General features: G+C 40.5%; 1 protein-coding gene across 1 annotated transcript; it reads right to left on the bottom strand.

Annotated features, from left to right (window-relative positions):
• Window positions 1-1,526: 1,526 nt before the first annotated feature.
• On the bottom strand, window positions 1,527-13,695 carry LOC121353730 (cytochrome P450 2J4-like). The gene is made up of 9 exons (XM_041467828.1): window positions 13,525-13,695; window positions 12,390-12,552; window positions 11,294-11,443; window positions 9,324-9,484; window positions 6,732-6,908; window positions 4,577-4,718; window positions 2,652-2,839; window positions 2,338-2,479; window positions 1,527-1,705 (listed from the first exon to the last, which is right to left on the bottom strand). Exons 1-9 carry the CDS (start codon window positions 13,693-13,695, stop codon window positions 1,527-1,529), a joined length of 1,473 nt encoding a protein of 490 aa, XP_041323762.1.
• Window positions 13,696-15,686: the final 1,991 nt, after the last annotated feature.

Below are 15,686 nucleotides of genomic sequence, written 5' to 3'. Positions count from 1 at the left end.
TGGCCATCAGGGGTGACAGCATCACAAAGCAGAGATGTTAATGCTTGTAATGCTACTGATATTTCCAGCTTCATTTCTAAGCAGCAATGACAGCTCCAGCATGCCCAAATCACAGTGGTTTCAGCTTTGCCTTATCTCCCCATGCACACATGCAAATCCACACAGACTTTGACATCAGTTTCTACCAGGGCACAGTTTTCTGTCACATAAAATGTCAGCATGTGATCTTCCATATTTCACTAGTGCTATCCTGCCATTTAATTTAATAACAGCTAAATATCAAGTGGTTACTATTTTGATGCTGTGTTCCATCAGCCATTGAATTAGAAATAATGAGACAAATCTAAAACTGTGATTCATGGTGAACTGGTCAAACTAATCTCAATCACACAGCAGATGACACCGAGTGATAACTGATTTAACAGATGGTCATCTGTTAGCTGTCCTGTCCTCTCTCACAGAAACAGGAACATTAATGAAGGACAAGTTCACTTATGCTTTACTAGGCATTTTCAAATAATATAAATATGTAACATAGGAACCAATTTTTTCCTTTCCTCTAATTATAGACTCTTTAATTGCATTTGACGAGTAATTGTGTATATGGCAACCCTTTGTGGCTTCAGGAAGCTGAGCTGCTGAGGGGTTTAGAAAGTATCTTTGGCATTTTCCATGAACATTTTTCAATTTACCATCATCTTGAACCAAAGCAGGTTCCTCACCCAAACTGAACTTGGGAAGTTCCTTGCATCTGTTGTAGCAGCTGCCCATTGCTGATCCTAAAAGGAGTGAGGCACGGGAGTAAACAGTTGTTAGAAAAGGCTTTCCAAAAATTGACTTGTCAGACTTTTAAAATGCTGAAAGTGTGTGCCCCAAAAGAAATCTTCTCTCTGTGTCTTCACTCTTCACCAGGTTTCAGCCTGCACATTTTCACTGCTGGACTCAGGTATTCTCTGCCAGGTTTAAAGATGCCTTACACATGTTCTGCTGCATCAAATCCAGAAATTCTCAGTAAGCTGTAAGTCATCTATAAATAAAATCAGTTGTCAGTTTTTCCTTCATATTTTTTATTAGTCACCATCAACAAAAAGTTGACTGAAATGTTGCTATTGATGATAGTGAAATCAAGAGGCGGAATTTTCCAGGTATGTTTTCCCAATTTGCTTTTGGAAACAGTATAATGAATGGATTCATTATCAGAGATAATGAATGAATTTTTGAAGTCTTGCAGTAAATTTTGTGCCACAGATTATATCCCTGTCAGGCCAGGCAGCAACTGCAAGATGCTTTTATGGCTGAGAACGATGGAGGTCTTACAGATCAAAAGAATTTCTACCACAAAAAAAGATCACCTTCATGAGCAGGTAACAGGGTCTAAATAAAATTACCTACTGTAGACAAAAGGTGGCTTTTGAACTAGAAATTCAAATCCGGTACAAAAAGCATTATGTGGTCTCAAGAGATACGTTCAGAAAAATCAGAAGGATGTTTCAGAGATGGTCTGTGACACAGCGCACGTGTCCAGCCTAGCGTGGGATGGCACAGAGCCTGTAGGGGTGGGGCTGCAGAGTGCCCCCCATGACGGGCTCCGTGCTGACCGTGGTCACTCCCTCGGGCAGGCGGAAGGTGAACGCCCGCAGCAGGCTGGCAAAGAAAATGAACAGCTCGGTCCTGGCTAAGTGCTCCCCCAAACACACCCGGTGCCCTGCAGAGGGAACAGGAGAGGACAGTGACTAAACAAACCTGACCCCAGCACCAACTGTTTTCCTCCTCACACAGCGCAAAGGTGTTTTTGCCAAGCCCAGAATTTCTGTAGGACTTAGTGCAATCAATGACACAAAGATTCATGTATTTCTTCCTTCAAAGAATTTTATCTGCAGCTTCAAAGAATTTTGTCCATGTAACCCTTCTGCTCCCTTCAATTACCTCAAAAGCCTCATCTTCATTTGACTGACAACTTTAAAGGATTCATTCCCCCATGTAAATGAAGAATAAGGGAGTTGTCATGTTCTAGTGTTGAATGCATAAAGAATCAAGAGGACTGCTTAAAAGTGCTTTCCATACATATGTCTGGTATGAAATGAGTGCCCAAAATCATTAGCAGAGAATGTCCTTCCAAAAATAGGGCAAGTTTGATGTATCTGTTTGTCAGGACACCTCTGATATTCCAGGTTATTATTTGTCCAGTAGAACATATGTTACTGAAAAGAATCATGTTGATTTAAGCAGTGTTTTCCACTGAAAGGTTTAGAATAGACAACCAATGGGTTTTTAGTAGACATCTTCATTCTACAGCCCCAATCCAAACTGTTGATGTTTGTGCTGTAGCCCACTCACCTATTGAGAATGGTAAAAAGGCTTCTTGAGCCACAAAGTTTCCATCCTTATCCATGAAGTGACCAGGGTTGAACTGTCGAGGTGTTTCCCACTGCTCTGGGTCATACAAAGATGAAGCAATATTTGGAAGAACTATGGTGCCCTGAGAGGAGAAAAACATTCATTCTGTTCCTTAGTCACATTCAGACCATAACCCAAAGGCATCCAGCCCCCCTTCTCTTGAGGAGAATGCCTGGCACAAATAGATTTTAATCCACACCATGCGCTATTGAATACAGGAAAAGTCTGTAGCAACTGAGAAACTGTGTCTGTACCTTTTTGAGGGGAAAGCCAAGCAAGGTTGTGTTCCTCACACACACCCTGGGCATGCCAACTGAAATGATGTTGCTGAAGCGTTGGATCTCATGGATCACAGCGTTTGTGTAGGGCAGCTCTCTCCGATCCTCATAGCAGATTACCTTGGAGGGACCCAGAACAGCATCCAGCTCCTTCTGCACCTTCTCTGTGGAAAATATTCCATTTCAGGCAGAACAACATAGCAAGTATTTTCAGTGATTTCATTTTCAAAGACATTTTCAACTTAGAACTATGAGAACAACACCACAATTAATTTAGAAAAGTGAGTAACTTCTTCTTATGAAGAAAAATAAAGTAGCAGGATGTTCCAACAGCTTAAACTTATGAGAACTCTGCTTCTGGGTCTGAAGTTATTTGATCATAGATTAAGAAAAGACATTTGTTTCTCAAAAATTTAAAACTAAGTGTTGCCTTACTACCACAAATCCAAGAGATAACAGATTTATCTTTGTGTTTTCTTTTGGCTAGGTGCCTCAAACTCCTGCAGCCAATTAGCACATTAAGCTCACAGGTCTCTGAAATTTATGCCAGGTGAGTCTGAGCCTTAAAAGTCTAATTCCTGTTAAAAGGACATTGTTCTCACATAGAGTGTCTGTTAAGTGAAGCAATGCCAACTAGAACAAGATTTGAATACCATTTTAAAAAATGGATCTACTGCTTGGCATCTACCTTTTAATCAAGAACAGCATGTTTTAAATTACTTATTGCACAGGAGTCTTGGGGGCATTAACAAAAATAAAACCTTTATTTATAAACTTCAAGAAAGGCAGTACACACATAATAAAAATACCTTAGATTTTTAATAAATGTTCCTGTCTTTTTTCAGGCTTTTTGAAGCAACAATAAGATGTAGGGAAGTCCATCCTGCATTGATCAGTCTGTGCCCATTCACATCAAGCATGCCCTGTGACTGCCAGCAGTCCTTCATTAAACTGACAACAGAGATTTAAGCACCTTACAGAATTTAAAATGTATCTTCAGAAATATTTTTAAGTTAACTTCCTTCTATGAAGAACTATCTTGCAGAAGCACTTGAGAATCCAGGTAGCTTGAAGTAATCAGTTACTGCCTCATATAAACACACATTTCTATTCCTGATTCAGTGATTAGGCAAAAACTTCTCCTTATGGTACAGAGTGGAACACTGTCACTGGATGTCAACACAGGAAAAGTATGAATGGGTTCAAAAAGAAGCCACCGATTATTTAAATGAGGACAGACATACTGGTGTCAGCTCGTTCTGAGAGCCCTGATGCAATGTGTTACTCAAGAAGCCCAGGAAGGATCACTCTGCACATGATCTGCTTTGCCAAGTAAGTGCAATATTTAGCTAAATAAAATTATACAGGTGAGTCAGTGCTTTCATAACTTTAATTAGAGTAAGTGATAGCAAAGCATGTGATAACATGAGATTAAGCAGAATTTCTTGTCTGACAGCTACAAGTTGACCAAATTTTTCTTACTGTCATCTCTTTCATCCATTTAAAATCCTGTTCTCCTCTGGGTAGTTGCACATATTCTGCAACCAAACTGTGAGATTTCTGTTATTCAACATAAGACATGTTTCTTCCTTTGGTTTTCATTCAGTGCTCTATTAAAGGGATTGGTGGTTATTTAAAAACTAGACTTAAAACCAAACTCCTTAAATACACAGAGATGTAACAGAAGAGCCATCTCTTTCCACTCCTGACTAGAATAATTTATGTTACAAGAAATCCCTGGATTCACTGATGCTGCCTAGGGCAGACCTACAAGTACAAAAAGGTACATGTGCCACTAGATGCATATGAGAATCTAGGAATAATTTCTGATCCATGAAAATGTTATGGAAATTGTTTTTTCTATTGCATGAAAGATATCTGTGATGGGCTTATCTATTCACCTTGGATGTCTGGGTTTGCCACCATATAGAGAAGGCCCCAGTTCAAAGTAGTGCTTGATGTCTCTGATCCACCCAAGAAAAGGTCGTTTATAGAATAAACCATGTTGTCTTCATTGTATGTTGACCTGGGTTCATCTTTGGACTGCAAATGATAAGAAAAGTTAGAGGCTTACACATGAAAGTTAGAAAAAACAGAATTGGATTAAATGTGATGTTATAACTGGTTCCAAGCTGCACTGTCTTCTCCTTATAGGACAATACTGAAAGACTGCTAAGGACTGTTAGACACCACAGATGGCTATCAACACAAAAATTAACCCTTCACAAACAGACAAGCCATGTTTGTTCCACTCTTAATCATAAAGATAAATTATGTTCTTTGAAAAAAAAAAAATTAAAAAGGGATTATTGGCCTCATGGGCAAACAGTGGTTAATTTAGAGTGTTTCATATGTAAATTTTGCTTTAAAGATGTGTACCAGTGTATCATTCTTCCTATCTCAAGTCAGAGTCCACCACTCAGTTGCTGTACCAAGCCATACAGTGACCAGGCAGTGAACACTGGGCTGAGTAAAGTTCTTAACCTGTGGCATTCGGGTTTCTTCTACACAAGGGCACAATGACTCATGTACAGCTGCTCTGGGGTTTTACAGTTTTCAATTAGGAGAGTGAGGATGTGTATGTATACACTGGAATTATAAATAAACATGGCTATGGTTTGGGGGAATTCATTGTCTATATTTAGGGAGATTTTGCTCAGGGGTGTTGAACATTTCTCTTGCCAGTGGAGCAATTGAAAAGAAGGAGAGATGCTTCTCCCTGCTGTAATATCATCTAATCTTTTTTTATTGCCCCTGTTCACCTATTACAGACAGTTCAATTTTTTTAATAAACAAACTTGGATGATTTCCACCCAACAGAGTCCCAGAAGAGCTCACTGAAACAATTTCTGGTACACTGATGTTCAAGTCTCATAAATTCCTAGAACAGCAATGAAAAGCTTTAGAAACAGTCAAATGCTTTGGAAGGCCAGGTGTGTTAGTGTGCTGATATAAAAAAAAATTAAAACAAGAGAATTTAAGGAGGTAGAAGCCATTTAGGCTGACATCCACACAGTACATAAGAACATAGCAGCTGATGTGGGAATTAATCAAAAAATAATTATCAGGGAGAGGTAGGTGAGTGCTGCAGCCCCAGGTTGTGGCTGCCTCTGTTGCTGCTACCAGCACATGAGAGTGGTGAGAGGGACACTGGCTGTCCCTGCAGGACAGCACTGCCCCCAGGAACAAGAGTCACTTCCCAGGGCCTTTGGCTCTCTGGGCCACTCTTGCCTTGCCACACCCCAGTAAGACCAGTCTCCTCTTGCCACTTTCTCCTTTTTCTTTCTATCACCAAGCAGAACAGGAAGATGAAAATATCCTGCCACAGGAGGAGAGGAGAAAATAAAGGAAAGGTGATTTAAGTGGAGGTAGGAGTTACAGAGGGGAAGGGCAACTGAGAGTCCAGGGATCAGGGCTGGGATCCAGTACCCAAGAGGTTCATACAAAGTGATCCTGGTATGGTCTAGAAAAGGGAGAGGTCTTGTGACCTCCTACAGCCCTACAGATTCCCACCTACATTTACTATGCCTGCCTGACCAAAATGCCCTTATTTGTCCCAGTTCCTTTATCTGGTTGACACTTCACTGACCCTGGCTCTCTCCTCTTCTCCAGTCTTGCCTGAAAGACTGCTGACTCCTAGGTTACTTCTCCATAAAATGTTCTCAAAATCCTGCTGTCCTCTTGCAAATTCTCTTGGCAAACCTTTACTGGGAAAATATCATAACCAGAACATCCCACTCTGTCTTCCAAAGGCCTTCCCAGCTCTCTTGTTCACTTAGTAATTCACGACTCTTTCCTGGAGACCTTCAATCATTTTACGCCTTGTGCCAATGAAAAAAGCATGCACTGTATTAACCTGCCTTTTAATGAAATGATTGCAGGGTGCTGTGGCATATCAATGATAAGAAAGGATTTAGGAAGATCCTGGTTATTGGATTCACATTACCATATCTAGAAAGGCAGAAGATTGTGGTGATTCAGACTGGTTGTGCTGATTCATTGGTCCATGTCGACCTTTTCCCCCCATGACTGTATAATTGGGCAGAAAAAACTTACTTTTTCAATGTGATCCAGGTAGAAGTCAATGAAGTCCTGCAGCTCCTCTGGTGCCCCACGCTCTGTGTGCATCTGGATCTCTCTCCGTGTGAAGTTGCTCAGGACATCATAGCAAGCCAGCGCCTTCTTGTGAGGCCCAGGGAGGCGGCTCATCAGCCAGGGGAAGATTTCATAGAGCTGTGGGAGGGACACACAAGAGGTCCTGCAAAGTCTCTATCACGACAAAATGCTCTAGGGAGGCCTGCTACAAAGAGAGGTAACGTTCATGTCAGTTTGGGATTAGGGTCTCATTGGTAAAATATCCTGACAAAGTCTGCTCTTGGGCTTTCAAGCTGTGAAAAGTAAACTGTATAATTTCTAGTTTTGATGTAAGATTCAAACTTCCACTGGCTTTCAGCCCAATCACAAGCCAAATCAGAATTACTGTAACTAGAATGAATGGTATTCATCTATGCAGTTACTCATATCTTCAATTGCTATGAGCTGCATTCAGGCATTTTAAAAGTGAGCTCCTGCCCTCCAGTGGAGAATACCGGGAAGGGAGAAGCAAAAGTTGGAAACGCCTCACCAGGATGCTTGCCAATGCAAGAGCTGGTCCCCGATGGCTGGCTTTACAGTAACAGGCTGGGTAACCCCCAAAGTACTCTCTACCAATCGACTTCTCAAAGTTCCTCCATGAAATTTCAAATATCTGAAACCCAGAAAAACTAAGGAACAACTTTGAGTACTCTCCTCTATAAAGAAAGAGTTAGCTGCCACAACTAGATTATTTTTTCTTCTGTTTTACAATTTGGGAAAATCTGGCCTAAGAAATAGCTGATTTTGACCTATTCTGATAGCTAGAAAGTTAATTCTGGTTTCTAGCCTACATTTATGTCTGGGTAATCTGTCTATTCTTGTATCTCCAACATACAACGTTCTCTTAATAGTTCTTTTTTTCTGCTCAAAATATAATTCTATTGTTTATTTAACAGCAGAATTTTTATCCTTTCTCAGTCTTCATTTTGCTGAGCTCTTCTTGTACTCTTTTAATCACACTACAGAAAACACATGTTTAGGTGTTTGCTGGAGTGTGGTTGAATTAGACTGTACTTGTATCTTCTTGGGAAATGAGTTCTTATTGTCAGACATCCAATTATACATTAATGATTGCCTTATCACAAAAAAAGTACTTGTCCAGTCCTTGGTAAATTCACTTAGAACTTCATATCCTTTTTGGTTAGCTCCATCTCTGGTATTTTTTTATTTGCAAAATGTGTTCAGAAGTCTTAGACACAACTGTGGTCTGACTAATCACATAAAGTTGCCAAGATAACAGGCATTCCTACTCCCAAAAGTCTGCTCTGTCTCCCACCACGGCACTCTAACTGTAAGCAGAATTTAGCTGTCAGTGTTCAAGACATGAACTGTGTCCATCCACATTCCTGGGTGCCTGCCAAAACTCCTCCTCAATTTATAGAGGGGCCCAATCCACAGTGTCCCCCTGTTCAGAGCCTGACAGCATGAGATCCACATAAAAAATGGGGATGTGGGTGAGCAATATCCACTTTTTTGCATAGTACTCTGTACTCGTCACATCTGGGACGTGGGGAGATGGTGCTCATCCCTCTGGAATGGTTTGATCCCCTGTTCTTATTTCCGCAACAGTGTCTTATTCACTGCACTAAACCAAATCAAAGCCAGGATGGGAAGCAGAGAAGAAAAGGAGGTATGTTCTCTGTCCTAAAGCCAGGTGTTCACCTGCCACCACTACACTCAACTTACAGGACCAAAGCTAAACAAAGAAAAAGGGACCTTGAGCATAACTCAGTGAAAAGAATGTTCCATGGGATATGGAGAGACATCTGTATTCCATGAATGGCTTATGTATTCTGTATTTAAAAGGTACTCATAAGATGGGTAGGACAACTTCAGCAGTGGAACCAGAACTCCCAGGAAATTTTTAATTACTTTTGTGCAAAGTAGGCCTCTAGTGTCAGATGCATCATTGACTCCCAGATTGTTTGATTGCCAAGCCTGCAGTTATATTTGCTGTCTCTGCATTTCCTGCCTTCTGCTGCCTGTGCCTGGAGCTGCTCCTCACTCCGGGTGAAGGAGTAGAATTTCTCTGGGAAAACTTCAAGTCTGTGTCTTCCAGAAGAAATGGAGATAAGTAGCCACAGGCAAAACACTTTGGTATTTGACTCATTCCTTTCTCTGTTGACTGTATAAAAAACAGTGTCTCAACTTGGCACTTGAGTCACACTTTCAGACATAACATTTAATATTTAGGAATCATGATGTCCAACACAGGAACCTGTGGTGTTCAGGGGTGGAGAAACCAAGTAACAAACATGACCCAGGAGCAGTCCATAAACCTGTACCTTATTGCAAAGATTTAGGGGCAAACTACCACAGTACCCCACCACAGGAGAATGAACACAAATGCCCAAGGCTGGCATGTGGAGCTTCACCATCACACTTTGAGAGAGTTCACTGCCCAGTAAAACTGCGTGGGGCATCACTCACCCATTCTAAAACTTTGCCTGATAGCTCTCAAATCTGCATTTCTCGCTCTGTGTCTTAGAAAAATACAACAGATCATTCACTTACATGATGGATAAAACTTCCCCCAAACTTGAAGAGATGTTCTGTAGCTTTGATCAGCTCATGAAAGCCCTCATCCTCTCTGGAGAAACGATGTCCAAACACGACAGCACAAATTACATTTGAGACAGAATGGACCAGAGGGAAAGAAGGATCCACAGGTTTCCCTGCAACCATAATAATTAATAATAAATATCACTGTTAATGTCTCCTGCTTTAGTGAAATGTGAGAGTCTTCTAAGTTACCCACAGAACTTTAAAGAAGGCATTGCATTTCACAGAGAAGCAGCAATATTTTTTTCAAAATTGTAGCATCAAACTGATTCCTCACAACCATGTTGCAATCCCGTAAGCCCAGGAATGTGTGGCATTCTAAAAAATGCCAGATGTGTAAAATATTGCATTATATGATAGAGCAAATTTGGGGGTAAAGGAAAAAAATTCTATGCAAATTTGCTTTCTGGCAAGATCAAAATATGTCTCAAGCATGGGAATGACTGAGAACACTATGGACAAAGGGAACCTGAGGGTAGAAGAGCAAGAGAGGCAGATTTTTCAGCAAGGACACAGGCATGCAAGGCTACTGTGTTTTGTCTGACCTTGCTAGAGACATCCAACCTCCAGTAAGATAAAATGTTGTAAAATGTTTTGAACTCCTTTCAACATATTGTGTCAACAGTATAATAACTAATTTTAAAGCAGTTATTTAAAACCTAATCCCAAGAAAACTATTTTGTGGTTATGGAATATATGGCCATTAAAAACTCTATTTGTGTATGTATTGATGCAACTGCCAAACATCCAAGGCACAATTCTGATTAGTAACTTACTGTTCTGGGGTTTTTTCCTTGCACACATGGTTACACCTCAGTCTCTCCTAGCTGTTAAACCATGGGATTGGACTCAATCTAATTATTTTTAATTTATACAACACTAGCCACAGCATGTCCTGATTTATTGTGCCTTTGCATAATGATCAGTATTGGGAAATCCAACTCACATGATCCTAACTGGGTTGATCAGGGTAGAATCTTGTAAAGAAGACAAGATTCTAGTCAGTGCTTTACAGAGTGCAAATGGCATTAATTCATCAGCACTGATTTTGTCTTTTTGTGCACCAGCACCATAAGAGAGCCAAAAATGTGCCCTTGAGGTAAAAGCCAATATTATCCTGGGCTGCATTAGGAAATTAAATGGTGCCAGGCCAAGAGAGGTGATCCTTCCCCTCTGACCAGCACTGGCAAGACCCAGCTGAAGTTCTGGGTCCAGATCTGGACTCCCCAGTATAGGGACATCAGCATATTAGAACAAGTTGAGCAAAGGGCCACAAGGACATTTAAAGAATTGAAGCATCTGGCATGAAAGGGGCTGAGAGAGATGGACTATTTAGTCTGGAGAAGGAAAGACATAGGGAGATATCTAAATATGTATAAATACATGGTGGAGGGATATAAAGAACATAGAACCAAACTTTTCTCTGTGGTATCAAGTGGGGCAAGAGGTAAAAAATGTAAATACATTAAATTCTGCATAAACACAAGGAATGTTTTTACCATACCACTCACTGAACAGTGGAACTGGTTACCCAGAGAGGTGGTGAAGTCTCCATTGCTGCAGATATTTACAACTCAGCCCTAAGAAACCTGCTCAGATTGACCCTTCTTTGAGTAGGGCTAGACCATCTTCAGAGATCCTTTTCCACTTAGGGTGCTCTATAATGTAAATAATCAATGAGCTCTGGTTTTTCTTCTCAATTTTAGTAGTTTTATAAATAATTTTGAGCAAGAATAGTCTCCTTGAAAACACAGGATGGACTGGTGGCTTTGCATTTTCAGTCCATTCCACACAGTGTAAGACCCTGCACACTCCCTTGTGTAACAAAAGCTGCCCTCCATTTCAGGACAGGACAGAGAAGTTCATACACTAAAGACATCAGACTAATGGCAAAAATGTATTGATATTTGTTGCAGAAATACCTTTCATACTTGCAAAGAAGTCTACCAGGTAGTGAGCTTCTTCTTGCACTCGGTACTCCAGACCTCTTTTCCCCAGACCAAGGTTGCGTAAAGTCCTCAGAGCAAACCTCCTCTGCTGCTTCCAGGTGTGACCAGTTGCCAACATAATCCCTGCATCCATTAAAGGAAGAGCTCCTTATCATGCTAATATTAATCATAGAGAAAGACTACATCAAAGGATTTACTAAGCCACAGCACATAATTAAACTGTTGCCTTGCCTGTGAACACAAAGGCACCAAGGAACAGCTGTGACCTGTAATCATGTTGGGAGGGCTGAAGTGGGCAAACTCAGCTGGGTATAAGATGACTTGCAGGATTAAGTTTGATCCCAGACAATCAGGTACCTCAGGATATCTCAGCTGCTTCTCTAGATACTCTTTGCAGTGCTTGCCTCACTTTCTTCTATGCATGAAGCTCACCTGAATGAGGGTAATGATTCTCATGAAGGGAAAGTGGTAAAGAGTCAGAAAACTGTCCACAGCCAGAGAGAAAAGTTCCTGTCTGCAGGGCAGGAAGGTTCAGTATTTAGGCTTTGTAACAGACTTAGGAAATTTCTAGTGTGGTTGGTGGTATGAAACCTAGAGCAAGGTTGAAACAGAAGCACACTGAATTTCTAGGTACAACTGTGCCAGCAGGAAAATATTCCCAAAAGGAAGGGAATGGGAAGAAGGTCCTACTGTCAAACTCACTCTTCATGGAAAAATGTCATAGTGGGAGGCAGCTTGTCCAGGACAAGGAACTGTTTTTTCCTGCTTTTTCTCCATTTCTCTGTGACACAACTCACCATTGCCTCATGTCATCACCTCTGAATCTGCCCCAGTGAGTATTCCATAGAAGATATTATGAATCCTTTTTCTCTTGCTAGTATTTTCCTCCTGCTATTTCTTTCTCCAAAAGCTATTTCACCTCTCTGTACCTTGCAATTCACCTGGCAGTCATTCCTCACAGACAAACCCTGCCTCTGCTACCTCTGAAGGTGGTCACAAGCTACAAAAGATACTGCAATTTGTCAAGATGCACTATTTATGTGCACTATTTATGCCAGGAAATTCTCACCTTTTCCTTTGGCCATTGCTCTGAAGAAAGGTGATACCAGCCTGCCAGAAACATCTTCAGGGTGTGTGGTCATGCCATCCTTCACTGCTTGAAATCCGTTCAGTATAACCACTGGGGCCCATCCAAACCATAAGGTGAAGATGTTGCCATGAATTTTTGCCAGCTAGAGATGGGAGAGAAGCCAGGAAAACACAGATGAAATCTCACACACTGCAAACAGTGAACCTGTTCTTGCACTGATTACAGGACCAGCCCTAAGGTGGAGTGATGTTCTCCGTTTTTCCCACCGGACTGCAATTATCATTGAGAAAGCATTAATGACTTTTCCAGCATTCACTGTTGGAAACACCTGTGTATTCCCACTTTTCAGAGCCACATTCCTATGTCAAGAAACATTAAGTACCTTTCATTACTGTATATAAGTCAAGGCTCAGTTCACAATCGTTCATGGGATAAAGGATATTTTCTATTTATTAATTTATTTCAAGAGGTTTCTATTATTTGTACAAGTAAAGTAGCACAAAAGAACACAGAACTGTCAGAGGAGTAATTAGCTTAGAGACTGGACTTTCTTCCTTCCTCCCATCTGTTTTTGATCCTGTCAATACAAACAAGCTGATACTGAGTGCAGGCTAGTATCTATTTACTGCTCAAGCTAGAGAGTGCCAGTGATCAGAAAGCTACAAATCCATGCAGTGAAAGTAATTTTTTAATAGTTTTTCCCCCCTAACTCCAAATCTAATGTATAATCCCTAAAGATATTTAATTTTCACATGAATTCATGACATTTAGTGGCAAGGGGTCATAGAAAGATATCAAGTTTCACACGCATTTCAGTGAAAATCAGTGTTAAAAGGGGACAGGTTTAAACACCAGAACAACCTTCACACATTCAGAAATTCCAATACCCAGTTTCTTAGCTTGGCAAACTACTTTACACTGCAATATCTTTTTCTTATTTTGCAAACCAAACCAGCAGTTCTGAACCAAACCAAGTGTGATATCACAGTGGCCAGTTAACAGTTACAGTACTACCAATGTAGTTTTGGGAGAGGATGTTTCGTGTAGCAAGCAACATGAGAAAGAAGAAATCACAAAGGCTTTTAGACAATTAGGAATATCTGAAAATAAGTACCTGCATGAGAAGATCACGATTAAACTGAAAGTTCAGCTGTATCAGTGTCCCAAGGATTGGGAGAGGGACTGGTCCGGGAGGAAACCGTTTCCGCACTCGCTGCAACTTTAAAAACTGCGTAATTAGAAGAAATACAGCCACTGCTACAAGGGCTTCACTTATGCTCAACATTTTTGTGTCTGCCTTTAGCAGCTTGCCTTTATTCAAAATTGTCTATTGAAGCTATTAAGGCTGGTTGCTAAACCAGTTTTTTCATAAGAGCTTGAATTCACATAATAAATATTCCCCGCCTCTAACCCTACCTCTTTATTATCAACCACTCCCTTTTTGTTCCACTCATTACATTCTCATGCTCCAGCATATTAATAGATGCACACCCTTCTTCTTCTCATCCAGATTATACTTATTCAATATGGATCACAGGATTTGTAGGAATGGTATCTTAAAAGACTAGGGCCAAGATTTTCCAGGCAATGGAGATGCATGTAAATTCTCCATCTAGTTTTTCTGAGCCAATTTTGAATGGTATGTGTTCCTACAAATACTCCAGGAATGCTTTTAGAAAAGCAATAGCCATACATACAAATTAAGCAGGCAAATATAAGTGGATATTAAATCTTGGAGTTTTTAAATTGGTTTGTATATGTTCCAGGTACACGTTATATCTAGTAATAGCAAGGCTGATAGAAGTTAAAAGCCCACATTTATCTTAAGATACATATACAACTATCTAATGCTTAATACAAAAAGCAAAATTTGTTACACTCTTGAACATAATTGAAAACACAACTGGATTAATGTATGACCTCACTTTTTTCCCTAACGTGTTAGCACTAGGAAAACTCACAGAGGGTTTTGTCTGCTTCTGCATTTCCCCATTCAGTCTTGACATAAGGTGAGCACCCCATATGATTTGAGAAATCATCAGAAAGTATGTGAGATAAATAACGCATATTTATGGAGAAAGTACATCTGGTGTTAAATATACAGATTTAAAAGACAAAAAAATTTAAAACATGGGAAAAACCTAGTAGGGATCTTGAGCTACCGCCAGAACCAAGGGCCTCAGCAAGAACTAGTCATGACATGAGTGTGGATCCTTGGTAGCTTGAAAACAGAGTCTGTAGCCAAGGTTCTTTGCCAAGCCTCAACACCAGCAGGAACCACAAACACGGCACCAGGGGAGTTCACAGGCTGCAATCAGACCATGGAAACCTCACAAGAGGGGTTCTGGGTACCACGTAACCATGACCATTGCAGTCCCTGCTTACAGATCCAGAAATGCTTCCCTCTCAAAATTGCCCATCCCTTGAGAGCAAAGCACTTGTGAAAGAAACATGTTTTCACTAATCTTCTGAGAAAACTGCCAAGACTTGTGCACCAGCTCACTTCTTGCAAGCTGACTTTGGGACAGATTTTGTGGCTCTGGAACACAGAAGACCCTTATCCAGAAAGAAGAGCCTGGAGTCTGCCAGCATATGGTTTACAAACCTCCAGATCAATTAGCCTTCTTTACCACTAATGCATAACTGATTAATGTGCATTAACCAAGGGATGTTTATAGGTTTCCACATAAGCTTTGTTTGTGTACACTAAAAAGGTGATTTTTCAAGACAATAATTTCTAATTTATCTCTCCCTTTCAACAGCAAAAGTAAAATTCTCTTTAAAAAGAAATTGGTTAAGTTTTGCCTTCTCTGTCTGCAGTGCAATCTCACAAACTCAGCTGCAAATTCCCCAATTTATCATCAGAACTTTTAATTTTGAATCGATATAATACATTCCCTTTTCTTTTAGATATGAGAAGATTTTCCATCTAAATGATTTTTCATCAGGAAAAGTCATTTTTGTCCACTGGAATTTAAGCCCCAGTGCCTTCACCCCACAAGGGCTTCAGTCTTACACCTTTAACCAGTGTTCAGCTGGAGCCAGCCTGGAATACAATTGTCTCACACTGGAAAAGGAAGATCACTATGGGTCGGTTCAGATCTGAGGCATGGGATTTATCTTACTTTATTTGATGGAAAATGTATTTATGAGATAGACAAGGCTCCATTTTCTTAATAATTACTAAATGCAGCCAGCAGCAGCATTTCTTCAGCACTATCTACCGGCTATTCTTTAGGATTAATGATTTTTATCTTGCCAAAGGCAAGCAACTGC

Source organism: Pyrgilauda ruficollis, unplaced genomic scaffold, assembly GCF_017590135.1.
Source record: "Pyrgilauda ruficollis isolate IOZ18807 unplaced genomic scaffold, ASM1759013v1 scaffold21, whole genome shotgun sequence".
Lineage (NCBI taxonomy): Eukaryota > Metazoa > Chordata > Aves > Passeriformes > Passeridae > Pyrgilauda > Pyrgilauda ruficollis.
This window is presented reverse-complemented; position numbering and strand designations above follow the sequence as displayed.